At 37.7% G+C, this 14,252-nt stretch overlaps 1 protein-coding gene across 2 annotated transcripts in view; it reads right to left on the minus strand.

Annotated features, from left to right (window-relative positions):
* LOC124878388 (nuclear receptor subfamily 6 group A member 1-A) overlaps positions 1-14,252 on the minus strand; it is a 156,470-nt gene that overhangs the window by 117,983 nt on the left and 24,235 nt on the right. For both annotated transcript variants that reach the window (XM_047382310.1, XM_047382309.1), the window contains exon 3: positions 4,854-4,901. In XM_047382310.1, coding sequence (XP_047238266.1) covers positions 4,854-4,901 — 48 coding nt within the window. The remainder of the gene's footprint in view (positions 1-4,853; positions 4,902-14,252) is intronic.

A 14,252-nucleotide genomic window follows, 5' to 3' on the forward strand; every position in this document is an offset into this window, starting at 1 on the left:
TGTTCAATAAATAATATTGAAAAGTCAATTTATTTCAATAACTCAACTCACTGAGTGAAACACATTATTTAACACAGACTGATGTTTTCAATTTCTGTTAATTATGATGATTTTCTGCTACCAACCAATGAAAACACAGCATTTAAGATTAGAATATGGCATCAGAACAATAAAAAAACATTTTTAATACAAAAAATTGGGCTTAAGGAAAGGTATGTTTAATAACTTTCATAAAGGTTATTTTCTAAAGGTATTTTTACTCTGACAAAGGAGCCTCATTATATGTTCTAATTTTCTGTTCTAATTTACTGAATATGACTGTATATTATAACAGAGCACATTCTGTGTGTGTGTTAGTGGAAGGGCGATAAAGTGAAAATATTACTATCACTGATAATAACAATGTTAACATTTATACTGAAGTTAGACAGATAACTGTAATGAATTTGTATTTCATGATACAATGTTTCCATCCAGTTATATAAATTATCTACCCAAATCTATCTACCCACTTCACCTGACAAGTGATTGCCATTGTTATAAATAATTACAAATAAATTCAAATTTTTTTAGCTAGATAAATCAGTTTGAAATATAGTGTTTCAGTCTTCGCTGTGTCAATGTATTTGTTAAATAGAAGTTGTGATCAACACACATTGGAAAATTCCACAATCTGCTAAAAATTTGTTTGGAAATGTTTTTTGGTATTTGGTAATATTCCGCTACATGTTTACGGGGCATGTTTTTGGGTTGGGAAATCCTTACGATGGTTTTACAATGGGAAAAAAAATGAATCATGACTGATATTCCTGCCAAATCGCCCACCTCTGTGTTGAATTCATGTTCTATAGAGGATAGCCTTACCTTATTATTTGGCAGAGCAGGTAGGGGCCTCAGTGCTATAGTTGCCTAAAGCGACTTCCCACCATGAACGAGATGTTAAATTCCACATCTCCACCTGGATTTTCAGTCACAAGCTGCAGCCTTCTGTTCTGGATTCATTTTGGTAATGCTGCCTGTTCTCTTTATTCAGAGTGTGTTTCATGTCAATGTGTGAAACAGGCTTGAAAAAATAACTTCTAGTCTGGACCGTTCCAATGTTGTTCCAACAACTCTTCAGGAAGCACCAGTTATAATCATGTTTCAATATGCCAGGGATGAGAGACATTATATGGGAATAATGTGGCTGGAACTGGCCAGGTGAGACATTTTAAAACACAACTACAGAAGCTCCTCTGAACAGACCCAAAGTGCATGTCCCTTATTTATTTAGAGTTGGCAGTTACAGCCGGTGAGGGGACAACAACAAGCATCGTAGTTTATAGCTGTTCTAGTAAGACAATCACAATCAAGCACACAAAGTAAAGGAATAGTACGACAGAGGTAATTCAGACACCAATATCTAACGGCATAAAAAAAAACAAATTGAAATAAATTCTCCTAATTCAAACTTTGAAGTCCACTTTCACATCACAGCATGGTATAAAACAGGCACTCATATCGCTAGCATTTCGATATTCTGGAAATTGAACATTGTTGACTTTAAATCAGAGATACAAGAAGGAGCTGTGAATGAAACAGAGTATATGCAGAGATCTGTGAGCAGCGGGCGCATATGCTTCTCTGCATAGAGCGTATTAGGGCCACACAAACCGCAGTGTGTTTATCCTTGTGGGGTTAGGCTTTGTCATCACACACTGTGAAGTTATAGGCACTGACACTGGGAACAGTGTGACCCACTTCTCCCTGACCTGGAAACACTCCGCAGGCTGACCCCGACTATCGCCAACGCAAGTTGAATCAAGCGAGAGAAAAAGAGGGTCGCTGAATCACATCTAGGCTAATCATGAATTTTTAACGGATAAAATGGTAAGATAGCACAGAGGTCAGCAACAGCAGCAGCTCCCAAGTCACATGGTAGCATTCACACTAAATTCACAGAGCTAAAGGCAGGGTCAACCACAGGAAGCGCAGGAAATGAAAAGAATTGGTTTTGTATCTTCATTATTCATCCATTTAACTATACATTCACTCCAGGTAAACAGTGCCCTAAGATCAACAGTCTAATTCAATTTAAAAGACAAATAAATTCCACAAAAGAATAAAGGGAAGTGCTGAATTGTAGCAGTGTTGAGTGTTAAGCAACTATCCAGGGCTTACAGAAAGAAAAAACCTGGTGGGCTTTGAATTACTTTTGGACGCCGCCATAAGAAGTTATCCCAGTTATGTGAGGACAAAGGAAAGGCATGTGCTGGGCTCTGGCCAAGTACTTCCATATGGGTGCTGAGTTCAGTGGGTCCAGGTGGCAAGTGGCAGTAAACATTAGCAGGAGCTTCAGCAGGGATAGGTTGCCACCCAAAGGTCTAAGAGGTGCATTGCGTCAGGGACACTGTATACATTACCAGATAAGTTTAAAGGTAACTAGAAAATTACAACAACAAAAAAGGGGGAGGGTGTGGTTAAAATCGAACAAAAATGAAAACAAATTGAGACTTTTCATAACATATAAAACCTTTTTAAACTTGATGTACAGTCATGCGGATATCAAAACTGATTCCAAGTTGTTTTTCTGTTTGAAGTAATGATTCACAGTAATATCAAATTGATTGAAAAAAGGATGCAGGAATCCAGCGAGTAACACAGCTGAGAGTCCAAGCTGGGAATAATTAACCATGGAGGGATGCAGTCACCAAAATACCATGACAACCTCACTCCAGCTACTGGGTACTGGAGTAGGGTCAAGCAGTATGTGAAAGGAGGAGAAGCCACAGCGGCAAAATACTTCTGGATGCAAGTCACAAAATAGCCATTTAGGCTAGAGATCCTGCTTATATGAGAACTGGTATCTGTTACATCAGCTCTTAGTGGCAGATCTTTCAGAAGCAACCTTTGAGAAAGAAACACCCCCAAAAATGTGACTGTAACCCCAAAAATGCTACTGTGTTCAGAAATTTTGGATTTCAGCTAAAAAAAAAAAAAACTGAACTGAACTGAATAAATATGTCCGTCTTCAAAATGTTCAAATCTTCAAATCTATTTATTGATTGACGTAGGACACAAACTCAGGAAACTAACTAGGAAATATTTTAACCTAATTTCCTCTTATCCATTTATGTATTATGCATTTATGTATAGCTTGAAAAACTTTGCCAACAATAGAAAATTCACGATTTCAGAAATAAAATAATTGCTTTCTTGTCCTTAATTCTAATAAAGGAATTCAGCATTTTTTAATCAGATTCAAGCAAAAAAAAAAAAAAGTTGTTATTAAGACTCAGAAATGCATGTACAACATTTTATTTATTTTTCTAATTATTTATTAAGGCCATGAATTTGGGAAATTTAAATTATTTACAGTTTAACCCCAATAAAAGCTGTTTTTATGTCTTCAAAATCTTTGACAAAAAATTAATGAATGATTTGACTTTTGGAATCTGTTAATTATAAATTAACCTAAGAAAAAAAGATCAGAGAAGAAAATAGTTGGACTATTTCAGAGAGCAGCTTTACCTTTTAGACCACCTCAATCTGTGCTCAATCAATCTATCAATTTTTAATCAATGGCCCTCTGACGTTAATTACAAGTTGCATGTCTCTGAGATATCCAAGATATCCAGGTTGACATAAGTATTACATCTACAGGAATGGTGTTGAAAACAGCTGTTGCCAGCTCAGTTATTTGGCCCCTGACCCGGGTGTTTGGGCACTAAATGGAGGCCTGTGAATTCCCACCCTGTTAGAAACATTTACAAGCCCAAAGAGCCTTGCCTCAGCCCCCCCACCCCGTGACCTCGGTATCACCCTTGCCCAGATCTCGCACCGAGGCATCCCGGGAGCATAAAAGGGCCAAAAGAGAGAAAGAAAGCAGTCCTGGCAGCGAGCATACCTTGTCAAGTTTACAACCCAATCAGGCATTGCCTCATAAATTTACGCCTCATCCTGCTACAAGCTAACAATACCGGTCATTGAATGTGTGTGCAGCTTTAATAAGTTCCTCTCCAGCTTCCTTCCACTGCCTAGAAACAACCCTCTTCTCCTCCTGTTACCTCTCAAAGGTTTAGAAAAGGATGACCAGAAAGCATATGTCCAAGGAGAGCAACACACAATCAGGTCAGCAAGGAGTCACAGCGAGGTCAGCTGTTTCTCAACTGTGTCTGACCTCTGACCCTCTCTACAGTGCCACCTGGTGCTGGAATGGCACTCGGAGGAGTCTAAAGTGAACTTCATATGAACCTGGACCTTAACATTGGACCATTGCCTCACCCCGGCCCCTCTGATGTTAGTTTTCTTTAACGCAAGAGCCCACTGTGTAACATTTCTCCCCACATCTCACCATTATATTAACAAATGTATCTGGTTATATCACAAAAGCTTATGAGTGCAAACTAAAACAAGTTCTTATTTTTTCAGGCTTATCTTGTTGCCGTTTTCATTCAGCTCACTTTTACCTGATAGATTTTGGATGTACACAAATGTTCAGTGCTGCAGCTTCAGAAGCAAAAGACAGCCCCATCCAGGAGAGGCTGGTACTACAGAGGTCATACTCCCCTCTTGTGGATAGGACTAGAAATTAAAACCATTTTATCCGTTTATAGTTTCTGCTTTGCCACTAGATGGAGCTCTTTCTTTAATAGTTTTTATTAGCAGTAATTAAAGTCTATGTATGACTACTCTGACCAGTAAAAAGGGGTAACTGGTTTTTAATCAGTGTTGACAACTGAAACATCCGCATGTAACCTAGTAATGATCAATAAAAATCCCTTAATAAACCCCATTATTCTTTACAAGATTACTCAAAAACATTAAGTTAACCAAGATTTACTTCGAAGAGGCACAGAAATGTTTGAACTTACCCATGCTGTCATTGGGTTCTGTCTCCAGTGGATTGCCACTATAAAAACCTGGTGAGAAGGTACACAGAGGCAGGGTAACTGTTAGATATTATGCACATAATTTGGCATGATTGTTACAAACTGAAGACTGTCCCTGGGAGGTGCTTCATGCTGACTGAAAGAAGCTGAACCTGAAACTTTGCTTGACTGAATAAGTTGATGTGCTGGAAATTTTCTGGCTTTCCAGAAAAGAGTAACACAGTTCTTCCTCACCCCCACCTGTTGCTGTGCACTTTTCGCTATCATAGAATACGGATAAATTCAGCTGGAAATATTTCCAGTTGCTTCACACACATCATGCATGTCATGGTGAGGAGCATAGGTGTCTAATGAACTTCGACTACACTTGGAGCATATTTAATCTATATATATTTTGCTTAGGTCTCTGCATCACAATCAAAAAAATAAATAAAAGATATGACATAACTGTAAAAATCTATATATTACTTAAGCAGCAGCATGTATAATTGTTGCTTTTCGGTTTTCAATAAAAGCAATAAGGTCATGTTAGACATTTCTATTTGAAGTATTTGTGACCTTGAAATGCAGAGTAAATCTGGAAGTAAATCTGTGCAGAAACATGTGCAGTCCTGAAAGATCTACTGAATATTGTTAGCTTCTGTTTTAACATTTTGTCAACTCTGTTGTCCATTCTGTATGTGTACATGCTAATGAGGCACTTTGCAAAGAACTTTGGTTCATTAAGGAACCTGTGTTACCTCATAGAAAATGAGTTCTAGTTTGCAGAAATCACTTATCGTACATGTGTGTAATAAAAGTGTAGAGTCTGTGTTTCCCTACCACAGAACCCTAGAGCGTTAGAAGCTACAACATGCAAATTTCATTTCGACATCCTTTGTACAATGAAGATCCTATACAGATTATGCAATATTTTGTGCACCTCTTTAAGAAAGTGGATAACCTTTATCTAAACACGCATATTCAATTTTACTCAGGAAAAATATGAAGAGAGAAGGGCAAGTTTAAATAAAGGTTTAAGAACAGGTGGCTTAGTAAGAATTAGAGCTTTGATTTTAACATGTTAATTTCCATTAATAAATTACAGAAAAATTTGCTGGTGGCGAGGAGCTTGCAGACAGAGAACAGCATTTGCTGGGCTTGCTGTGAAGTCAGTGGGGAACACTGTAGAGCTAAACTAAAAACACCAACACCACTGGTGATCATTTATCTGCAAAAAGCTGTTGTTTCTTGTGCTAAAACCACCATTTGTGCTTTGCCCACTGCAGGCAAAGCTATTATTGTGAGGAGCACACAATAGAAATGCACAGATTTTAAAGGGTAATGGAGCTGGTGCTACATTTGGTGCGAAAGCCCCATGACCAGGTTATGTCATCAAACTACGGTGGATAACAGGAGAAGAAGTATGTTGAACATTGCATTTAAGAATAAATGTCATGGATGGTCGTCACTACAGTGTCCAACATTTCAAATCTAAAGCCAGGGAATATCTGTAGTGGAATGGGACATCCAGATTGGGTGAGAGGAAAAACAAACAGCTGAATATGTGTTAATGTTGCTTAGTCAGCCAAATCTAAACCTGGACGACTTTTCTGTTTTTACTTTAGATTCAGACTGAAGGGTGACAGAGAGAAAGGCTGAACACTGAATTAAATGACAGAAACCCCATTCTGTAAAATATAGAAATATTTAACGTGGTTTGCAACCTGATTGCATGATTTAGAAGAGTATACAGTGTAAACCTGTTGGTTTTCTTGCTATAAGACATCTTGATTGCAACTGCATCTGGATCCATATGGTTGGATGAAGTCACATTCTGGTTTCCACTAAATCAAGGTAAAAATTGCTCTACATCATCATAATCCAAACTATGTCTATTTATTGATTTAGTCATTAACCAAAACTTATTGCAATTGAAAATCATTGCATATTGTGTCAAATATTAGTATTTCATTAAAAAAGATATGATTAATCATAATTAATTTATTACAAAGCCTCTAATTAGTTTAATAGTTTATTTTCTTAATCTTATCCCATCACTAATAGAAACAATTTTGGCTATTTCAGTCAAAAATTGAACATAATAATATGATGTGAGATAACATCAGTCTTCATTCCAAACTGTAGAAACTGTAAAACTCTGAACCTGGACCTTAACATTATTAAAAAATCCCATGCATTCATGCTCTCTATGGTTGTAATACATCTGGTGAAACTTGTGTTTTTAAATGCAGACGTTATTCAAGTAATAGAAAACAACTTGTAAAGATTGAAGATTATCCATTGAAATATTTGGATAAGTTGTTTATCATTTACATAAATTATATAATATTCTCAAATTCATACTTTTCACTTTTGATACAAATATTATTGGTACAGGTGATAATATGCAACAACTGTTATATACTATTATATGGTATACTATAGAATTGATCAAAATAAAAAAAAATGGTTTAATGAAAATAAACTATCACTAAATTAAAAAAATTTATAAGATTATAATATTAGTTAATTTCTTGGGGATACTAATAGAAGAGAAAATAAGCTGGATATCCCACATTAACATATTTGTACTAAACTGTAAAGAAATGTTTCAGTTCTGGCTAAAGCTGAGCACGGGTGGTGGAGGGGATTAAATTTCAAATCAGTCCATGTCAGAACCACATTGAGAACCTTTTCTTTAACTTTAACTTCAACAGGTGTAGAACAACCGAACCATAAGGACAGTAATGACACAAATTTTAAACCCATTTGAAATTAAATACAAGAAAAGGGTTTTTTTTTTCAATGCAGAATGTAACAGATTGATTGCAGGGAGGCATTAAGCACTTTTTTTGGCCAAACCTTAACTATAGGGGTAGAAGGAATATTAGTAATAGTTATGGTTACTTGTTTAATAAAATTTGAAACTGAGATCTGTTGCGGTTTATGTTCATTGATTTTTTTTCTGTACTGATGGTAAACTGAGTTGATAGCCACTATTGACTTATACACTGCTCAAAAAATAAAGGGAACACTTAAACAACACAAAATAACTCCAAGTAAATCAAACTTCTGTGAAATCAAACTGTCCACTTAGGAAGCAACACTGATTGACAATCAATTTCACATGATGTTGTGCAAATGGAATAGACAACAGGGGGAAATCTTTGGCGATTAGCAAGACACACTCAATAAAGGAGTGGTTCTACAGGAGGGGACCACAGACCACTTCTCAGTACCTATGCTTTCTGGCTGATGTTTTGGTCACTTTTGAGACAGGAGGAGTATTGGCATTTCTTTGGAGGGCTGCACTGCCATTAGGTACCGAGATGAGATCCTCAGACCCCTTGTGAGACCATATGGTGGTGCGGTTGGCCCTGGGTTCCTCTTAATGCAGGACAATGCTAGACCTCATGTGGCTGGAGTGTGTCAGCAGTTCCTGCAAGATGAAGACATTGAAGCTATGGACTGGCCCGCCCATTCCCCAGACCTGAATCCAATTGAGCACATCTGGGACATCATGTCTCGCTCCATCCAGCAACGTCACGTTGCACCACAGACTGTCCAGGAGTGGGCAGATGCTTTAGTCCAGGTCTGGGAGGAGATCCCACAGGAGACCATCCGCCGTCTCATCAGGAGCATGCCCAGGCGTTATAGGGAGGTCATACAGGCACGTGGAGGCCACACACAATACTGAGCCTCATTTTGACTTGTTTTAAGGACATTACATCAAAGTTGGATCAGCCTGTAGTGTGTTTTTCCACGTTAATTTTGTGTGTGACTAAAAATCCAGGCCTCCATTGGTTAATAAATTTGATTTCCATTGATGATTTTTGTGTGATTTTGTTGTCAGCACATTCAACTTTGTACAGAACAAAGTATTCAATGAGAATATTTCATTCATTCAGATCTAGGATGTGTTATTTGAGTGTTCACTTTATTTTTTGAGCACTGTAGTTAAGGATTAACCAATGTGTGCAAGGGGTTTTTAATAAGTTAGAACTTCTTCCTTTTTGACCCAGTGAAATGACAACTGTTTTGTTTTATTTTTTGCCTTATTTGGTGATGTCATATCTGTTCTTTCAACATGTTCAAAATAAATAAATAAAAACCTGCTTGACCAGACTAATTATAATATTTTATTGGACTGTATACAATATATGAACGTAACCTACACTTGACCTCATTGGCTGGATTTACGCAGAATAACTATTTGGAGTGTTGTATTTCCCATTGATTGTCAACGGCAACATTATCAATCCCATTATCCATTAACTCGTGTGAGATACTTATTGTTTTTCCAGCTCTGTCATTATTTTGCCATCTGTAGGGAATTGGTTGCTAGATGCTTTTTAAGGACCACCTTGCAGCATTTAAAACAAGTTAAAAAAATGGACCTCACAACGGAAACTTCTGTTGGAGCAGTTTTAGCTACAAGTTAAATCAAGATGGATAATTTGACTCATCTTTATAGTAAATAATGGACCAATCAACAAATGGACCACACTGTCTGATTTTTAATGCATAGCCTGATGTATCATCTGTCTCCCAGAACTGCAGAACAATCTGTTTTCTTCATATCAGTTACCCTCTTTGTGCCAGAACTTTAGTTTTTTCCCACTCCCCCCCAATCATACCTCCATCAGTCGCACAGCCATCTGTGCGGCCACCAAGTAACTGCTTCTCACTTACACAGCACCCAGCAAGCTACATCATTCATGTCCAGAATGGTGCAGACTGCGGGGCCATCAATATATTAGAGCTACCAACCTACTCACCTCCCCCGATTTGTGTCAATGTACCTTCGTGCTACCAACAGCTGTAGACCCCTGACCCGACACACGCCAGCTGCCCCACAATCCCTCCCCTCCTCCTGCCTAGAACCAGCTCCATAGTCAACAGCAGCATATGGTCTCCCTGGAGCATACATCAACACACACGTGCCTCAGTCATCCTCCCCCTGAACTGACACACACTTACAGAGACATGTAACACGAATGTTCACAGGCTCTGTGTATTATACACGTGTACAGTGTAGTTTACTAGTGATGTGCAAATATCTTAAGCTCCAACAGGGGAGACCTGAAAGACATAAAACAATACTTTACAATAAATATAGCAATGATGTCTTTGCATTTTCTGTACAATGAGGTAGGTCTTCTGTTGCTATAAACTGTGACAAGCTTTTAAGATATTTTTGCAATTTAAAGCTACCAGCAGCAGATTTTTCTAATGAGTTTATGAGTTAAGAATCATTTGGTTTCTGAAGTTACAGAGGATGTTTGCTGGCTGAGACCATTAATCCTTCTACACAAAGTCAGCTTCACAGTGTGGTCTTGCACACTGAGTGGGTCCTGGTCTATCGGCTCGCAACAAATCTGTCACTAATTTTTATTTTGCTGCTTTCTGGTCAGCTCCTAAAAATATTTATGAGATCAGAGCTCAGCTTCTTTTCAGTCTGTAGTCCAAGGCGTCAAAGTTCACTGATTATGGCCCCATGGTACAGAAGAAAGGAGCTCTCGAGTGTGTGGTCTCTGTTGCTAATCCTCATGACAGCTTATTGGCCATCATAGCCTGAGGCTGGAAAGGTTTCCAGCAGAAGCCAATACAGGCAGAGCCTGCTCCACTGTGACCCATTGTCTGTTGACAAAGAAAGGCTGCATCTTTAACCTTTCACCTTTAAAACCTTTTCAACCTCCAACACAATCAACACACCATCAAAATAACATACCATCTACCCCCCTGTCTCTCTTCTTATGGATTGGGACATACTATGCATGATCAATGCGTGCTGTTTACCACTGGACAGTTCAACACCGTATCAGTTCATCATCTGTGGCTCTTCAGATGTCTTCCAGGTAAGCTGGCTGAACAGGGGTTTATTGTAGATGTAAGAAACAAACACAGGTTGTAATGTAAATCTGGTGTGAGCCATGTAATGTACTAATAGTATGATTTGATTTAGGAATAATAAAGTATTTCTGAATATTTCACCAAAAATATGGCGCTTTCAGCTCATCTCTAGAAGGGGAAATTTGCAGATGTAAGAAATACATATGGTATTAAACTACTGGTTCATAAAGGTTCTTTCAGGGCATGAATAGTGTAATAACATTTTCTGCAAAAGCAAACCATTACCAATAAATATTACTGGCATAAAGAGCCTGATTATGTGCTGCTTATACAAATAATGATATTTATTGCTACACGGGTCCACGGGTTTCTTTGCAATCGTTATATTGCATACAGAGATATTGTGCAGCCCTAATAATTATTATTTGTTGCCGAGTTTGAGTAAAGGTGAGAAGGCAACGCAGACCAACAGACTTCAACTGTGGAGTTTTTCATCAGAGACGATGCTCCAGTGAGGTTTGTTATCAATAGGGAAGTATTTTTATAGCTTCTCATACGTCACCAATGTGTTTTGAACTCTGTCAATGTGACAGTCAACACAGCAGGATCATAAAATAGACAAATCTTTAATTTTATCTGTTGTTAATAATTGTCAATGAAAAAAGCCCCAGGCTATGTTCATCCTTCCATGTACCTGTGAAAGACAGGAGCAAAGTTAAAGTGTTGGTTTCACATACACCCTGATGTTGGTTCAAGATTCTGTCTGATATAAAATCATATACACTAGTTGTGACCATCTCATCTTTTACACTTTTGCATTCGCAAATTTGTAACCATAATAAATGTAGTTTCTCTTGAATTAGCAGCAGTTGATCATTTTTTATTCTACTTTGGATTTCAGGAATGTTCAACATGGACGTTTTTAACTTCAGACACGAAGGGAACATTTTCTTTCTAGTTAGTTATGTCACTATTCAAACACATTGAATACAATCTAAAAGAGCACAAAAACTAAAAACCATCTCAGCATTATACAGCTTAGGCTGAATGTTTCCTCCTGTAGATGTAAACTCTGGAACACTCTTATTTTTAAAGCCATGACTGGTCTGTATTACAGGTTAAGACATATGACATATGGCTGCCGTGTCTACTCACGTCTGCTTTATTTTGTCATGGCAATATAAACATTCATTTTGTATGTGTCCATTCAAGCCAAAAAAAGGAAACATTCCCTTTCTGAAAAAAAATAATGAGAAGCATAATAAATCCAGTTGTGTTTGCTATCCAAAACTGGAACTTTGTATTCCTTGTGCATGAGGCCACAATCCACATACTTCAAGATAGTGTAAATGTAAATCTAAGTATCCCTTACTTCAATTGAAATCCTCAACCTAACATAATTGGCACAGAACTCTTCTTTAATTTTTGTGTGCTCCAAAAGAATCAATACAACCCTGTTACCTTTTTCACACTTTTCCCCCGTAAACAGCCAGGTTTTTGAATGATTAATAAAGGACAACATCAGCCCAGTAATCGGAGTACGACAGCCTCAAATTTTAAGCAACAACTGGACTGGTCTGAGCTCAATGCCAACACTGAAATGACAGCATTTTGCCAGTTATTCCAGTAACTAAGTCTGTTTTTCATAATAAACCAGAGACTCGGGGAATGAAGACTGAACATCAGTCTGAATGAAGAACTTGTTTCTGAATGGATTTTAACAAAATCCTTTAGTTCTGTGAGTTCCTAGTGGCAGCAATGTGTTTCTTTGACCTTTTGATACCCTCAGTGATCTATCCCACTACCATGAATAAGCTAATTAATAGGATATTCTCTATTCCATTGCCACATCCAGCTTATAACATACATGAACTAATGACAATTTAATCAACTTTAAAGTTACCACTTTTAAATTTAGGTGAAACAACAGCTTAAAATGTGAAGAAAATTTCATGTGACTGCTCTTTTGGGCTATTCAAACCCTGGCATGTCAATAAACTTACTGATTTTTTTTAAGCACCCAACAAATTGTAGGAGATCAAAAAGCACTTGGAAAACGAGCAGACCCAGTTGCCCAATGCATCTCCTTGGACAGTAATGTCCCTCCAACAGTGTGTCTCTAGAGTATCTATGGTAAACCACTGCTGTACTCGCCTATGGGTGACAGTGGTCCCCATAATTTTTATTACTGTTTCAGGCTTTAAAGTCAGAGATGTGCCACAGATTTAAATCCACCAGAACAAAAGGGCGCTGGTCCCTAGCCTGCTAGTGCATCCAGTTAATGATGTATACATGCTGATCTTCCGTTTATTTGTCCATCCACTCATTCATTCATTTTCTTTACCCACAGTTCTGCTTCTGTTTAAAATGACCAAATCAGTAGTGGGCTACATCTTAGACAGATGGGTATATTATCACAGGCCCAATAAGGAACAAGATAAAAAAAACTTCTAGCCTTAACTTTTCTATGAATTTTAAATCATGAACTACTTTTTATGAACTTCTCTTTGATGAATTTCTCCAAAGGCTATTTTCAACCAGTATATAAATATCAAACCTATGAACTTGAATATCAATGTTACTAATTAGCAGAGTCTGGTCAACTGCCTGGCTAAAGTCAGCAATTTCAGGTAATTTGTCTATGAACAAAGACATGGGCTAATGTTAGCTGGGTATTTTCATTTGAGGTGACCCACAGTTTTAGGTAGAATATAACTTGTCAGATGCATTGATGTTGCATATTTTTTTTGTTTTACTTACCTAATTCTGTGGCGCGGTTTTAGGCTGAGTGGCAGAGCCACAGGAAGAGGCAGCAGAGGAAGGAGGGTGCAACGCGTCAAAGATGGGGCACTCTGTTACCTCTACACTATGAATCTGGAGGTGTTTAATCATGTTGTCCCACACCCTCCTTTGCATGACATAATCTTATTGCTCATAATGACCAGTCGCCGCCTGGTCATTTTTTTTAATTAGTTAAGCCACACCTTCGTGGCCGTACACTGTCCATGGTTTCGCACACACTTCCTGCGGATTTGTCTTCATTGGTGTTTTTCGGCTTCTTCTGGTTGGTGGACCAGGTATCGAAACTAGGAATCTATATTTAAAAATCTGAGCGATTCTGGGAGAATCTGAATGTTTGTCCCACTTCCAATTAATTCAACACTCGATGCACAACCCTATACTTTTTCTCAATTCACAAGTGTTGATAATGCTGATTACACTTCCAACAGAAACTGGAACATATTGTAAAGCATTTGACTAACTTGACTAAGCAGAAAGTGATTAAGAAGGAATAAATGGTTTACAGAAAGTGCTTGCCAATATTATCAGCCCCCTTACATACAGTTAGTACAATGTTGGACAGAAACCAATACGAAAAATGACGTTCCCTAAATGAGTACAACCAATTTAGCTCAGTTTTGTCCCTTACTTTCTCTTTTATACTAAAGAAACAATGACAGTTTGAACGTGTCTCAATCTTTAATTACATTACCATATAAAGGAATCCATACAAATAATTAAAATACCTGATTTGAGGTGGTAAAC

The sequence above is a fragment of the Girardinichthys multiradiatus genome, chromosome 12 (genome assembly GCF_021462225.1).
Source record: "Girardinichthys multiradiatus isolate DD_20200921_A chromosome 12, DD_fGirMul_XY1, whole genome shotgun sequence".
Classification (NCBI taxonomy): Eukaryota; Metazoa; Chordata; class Actinopteri; order Cyprinodontiformes; family Goodeidae; genus Girardinichthys; species Girardinichthys multiradiatus.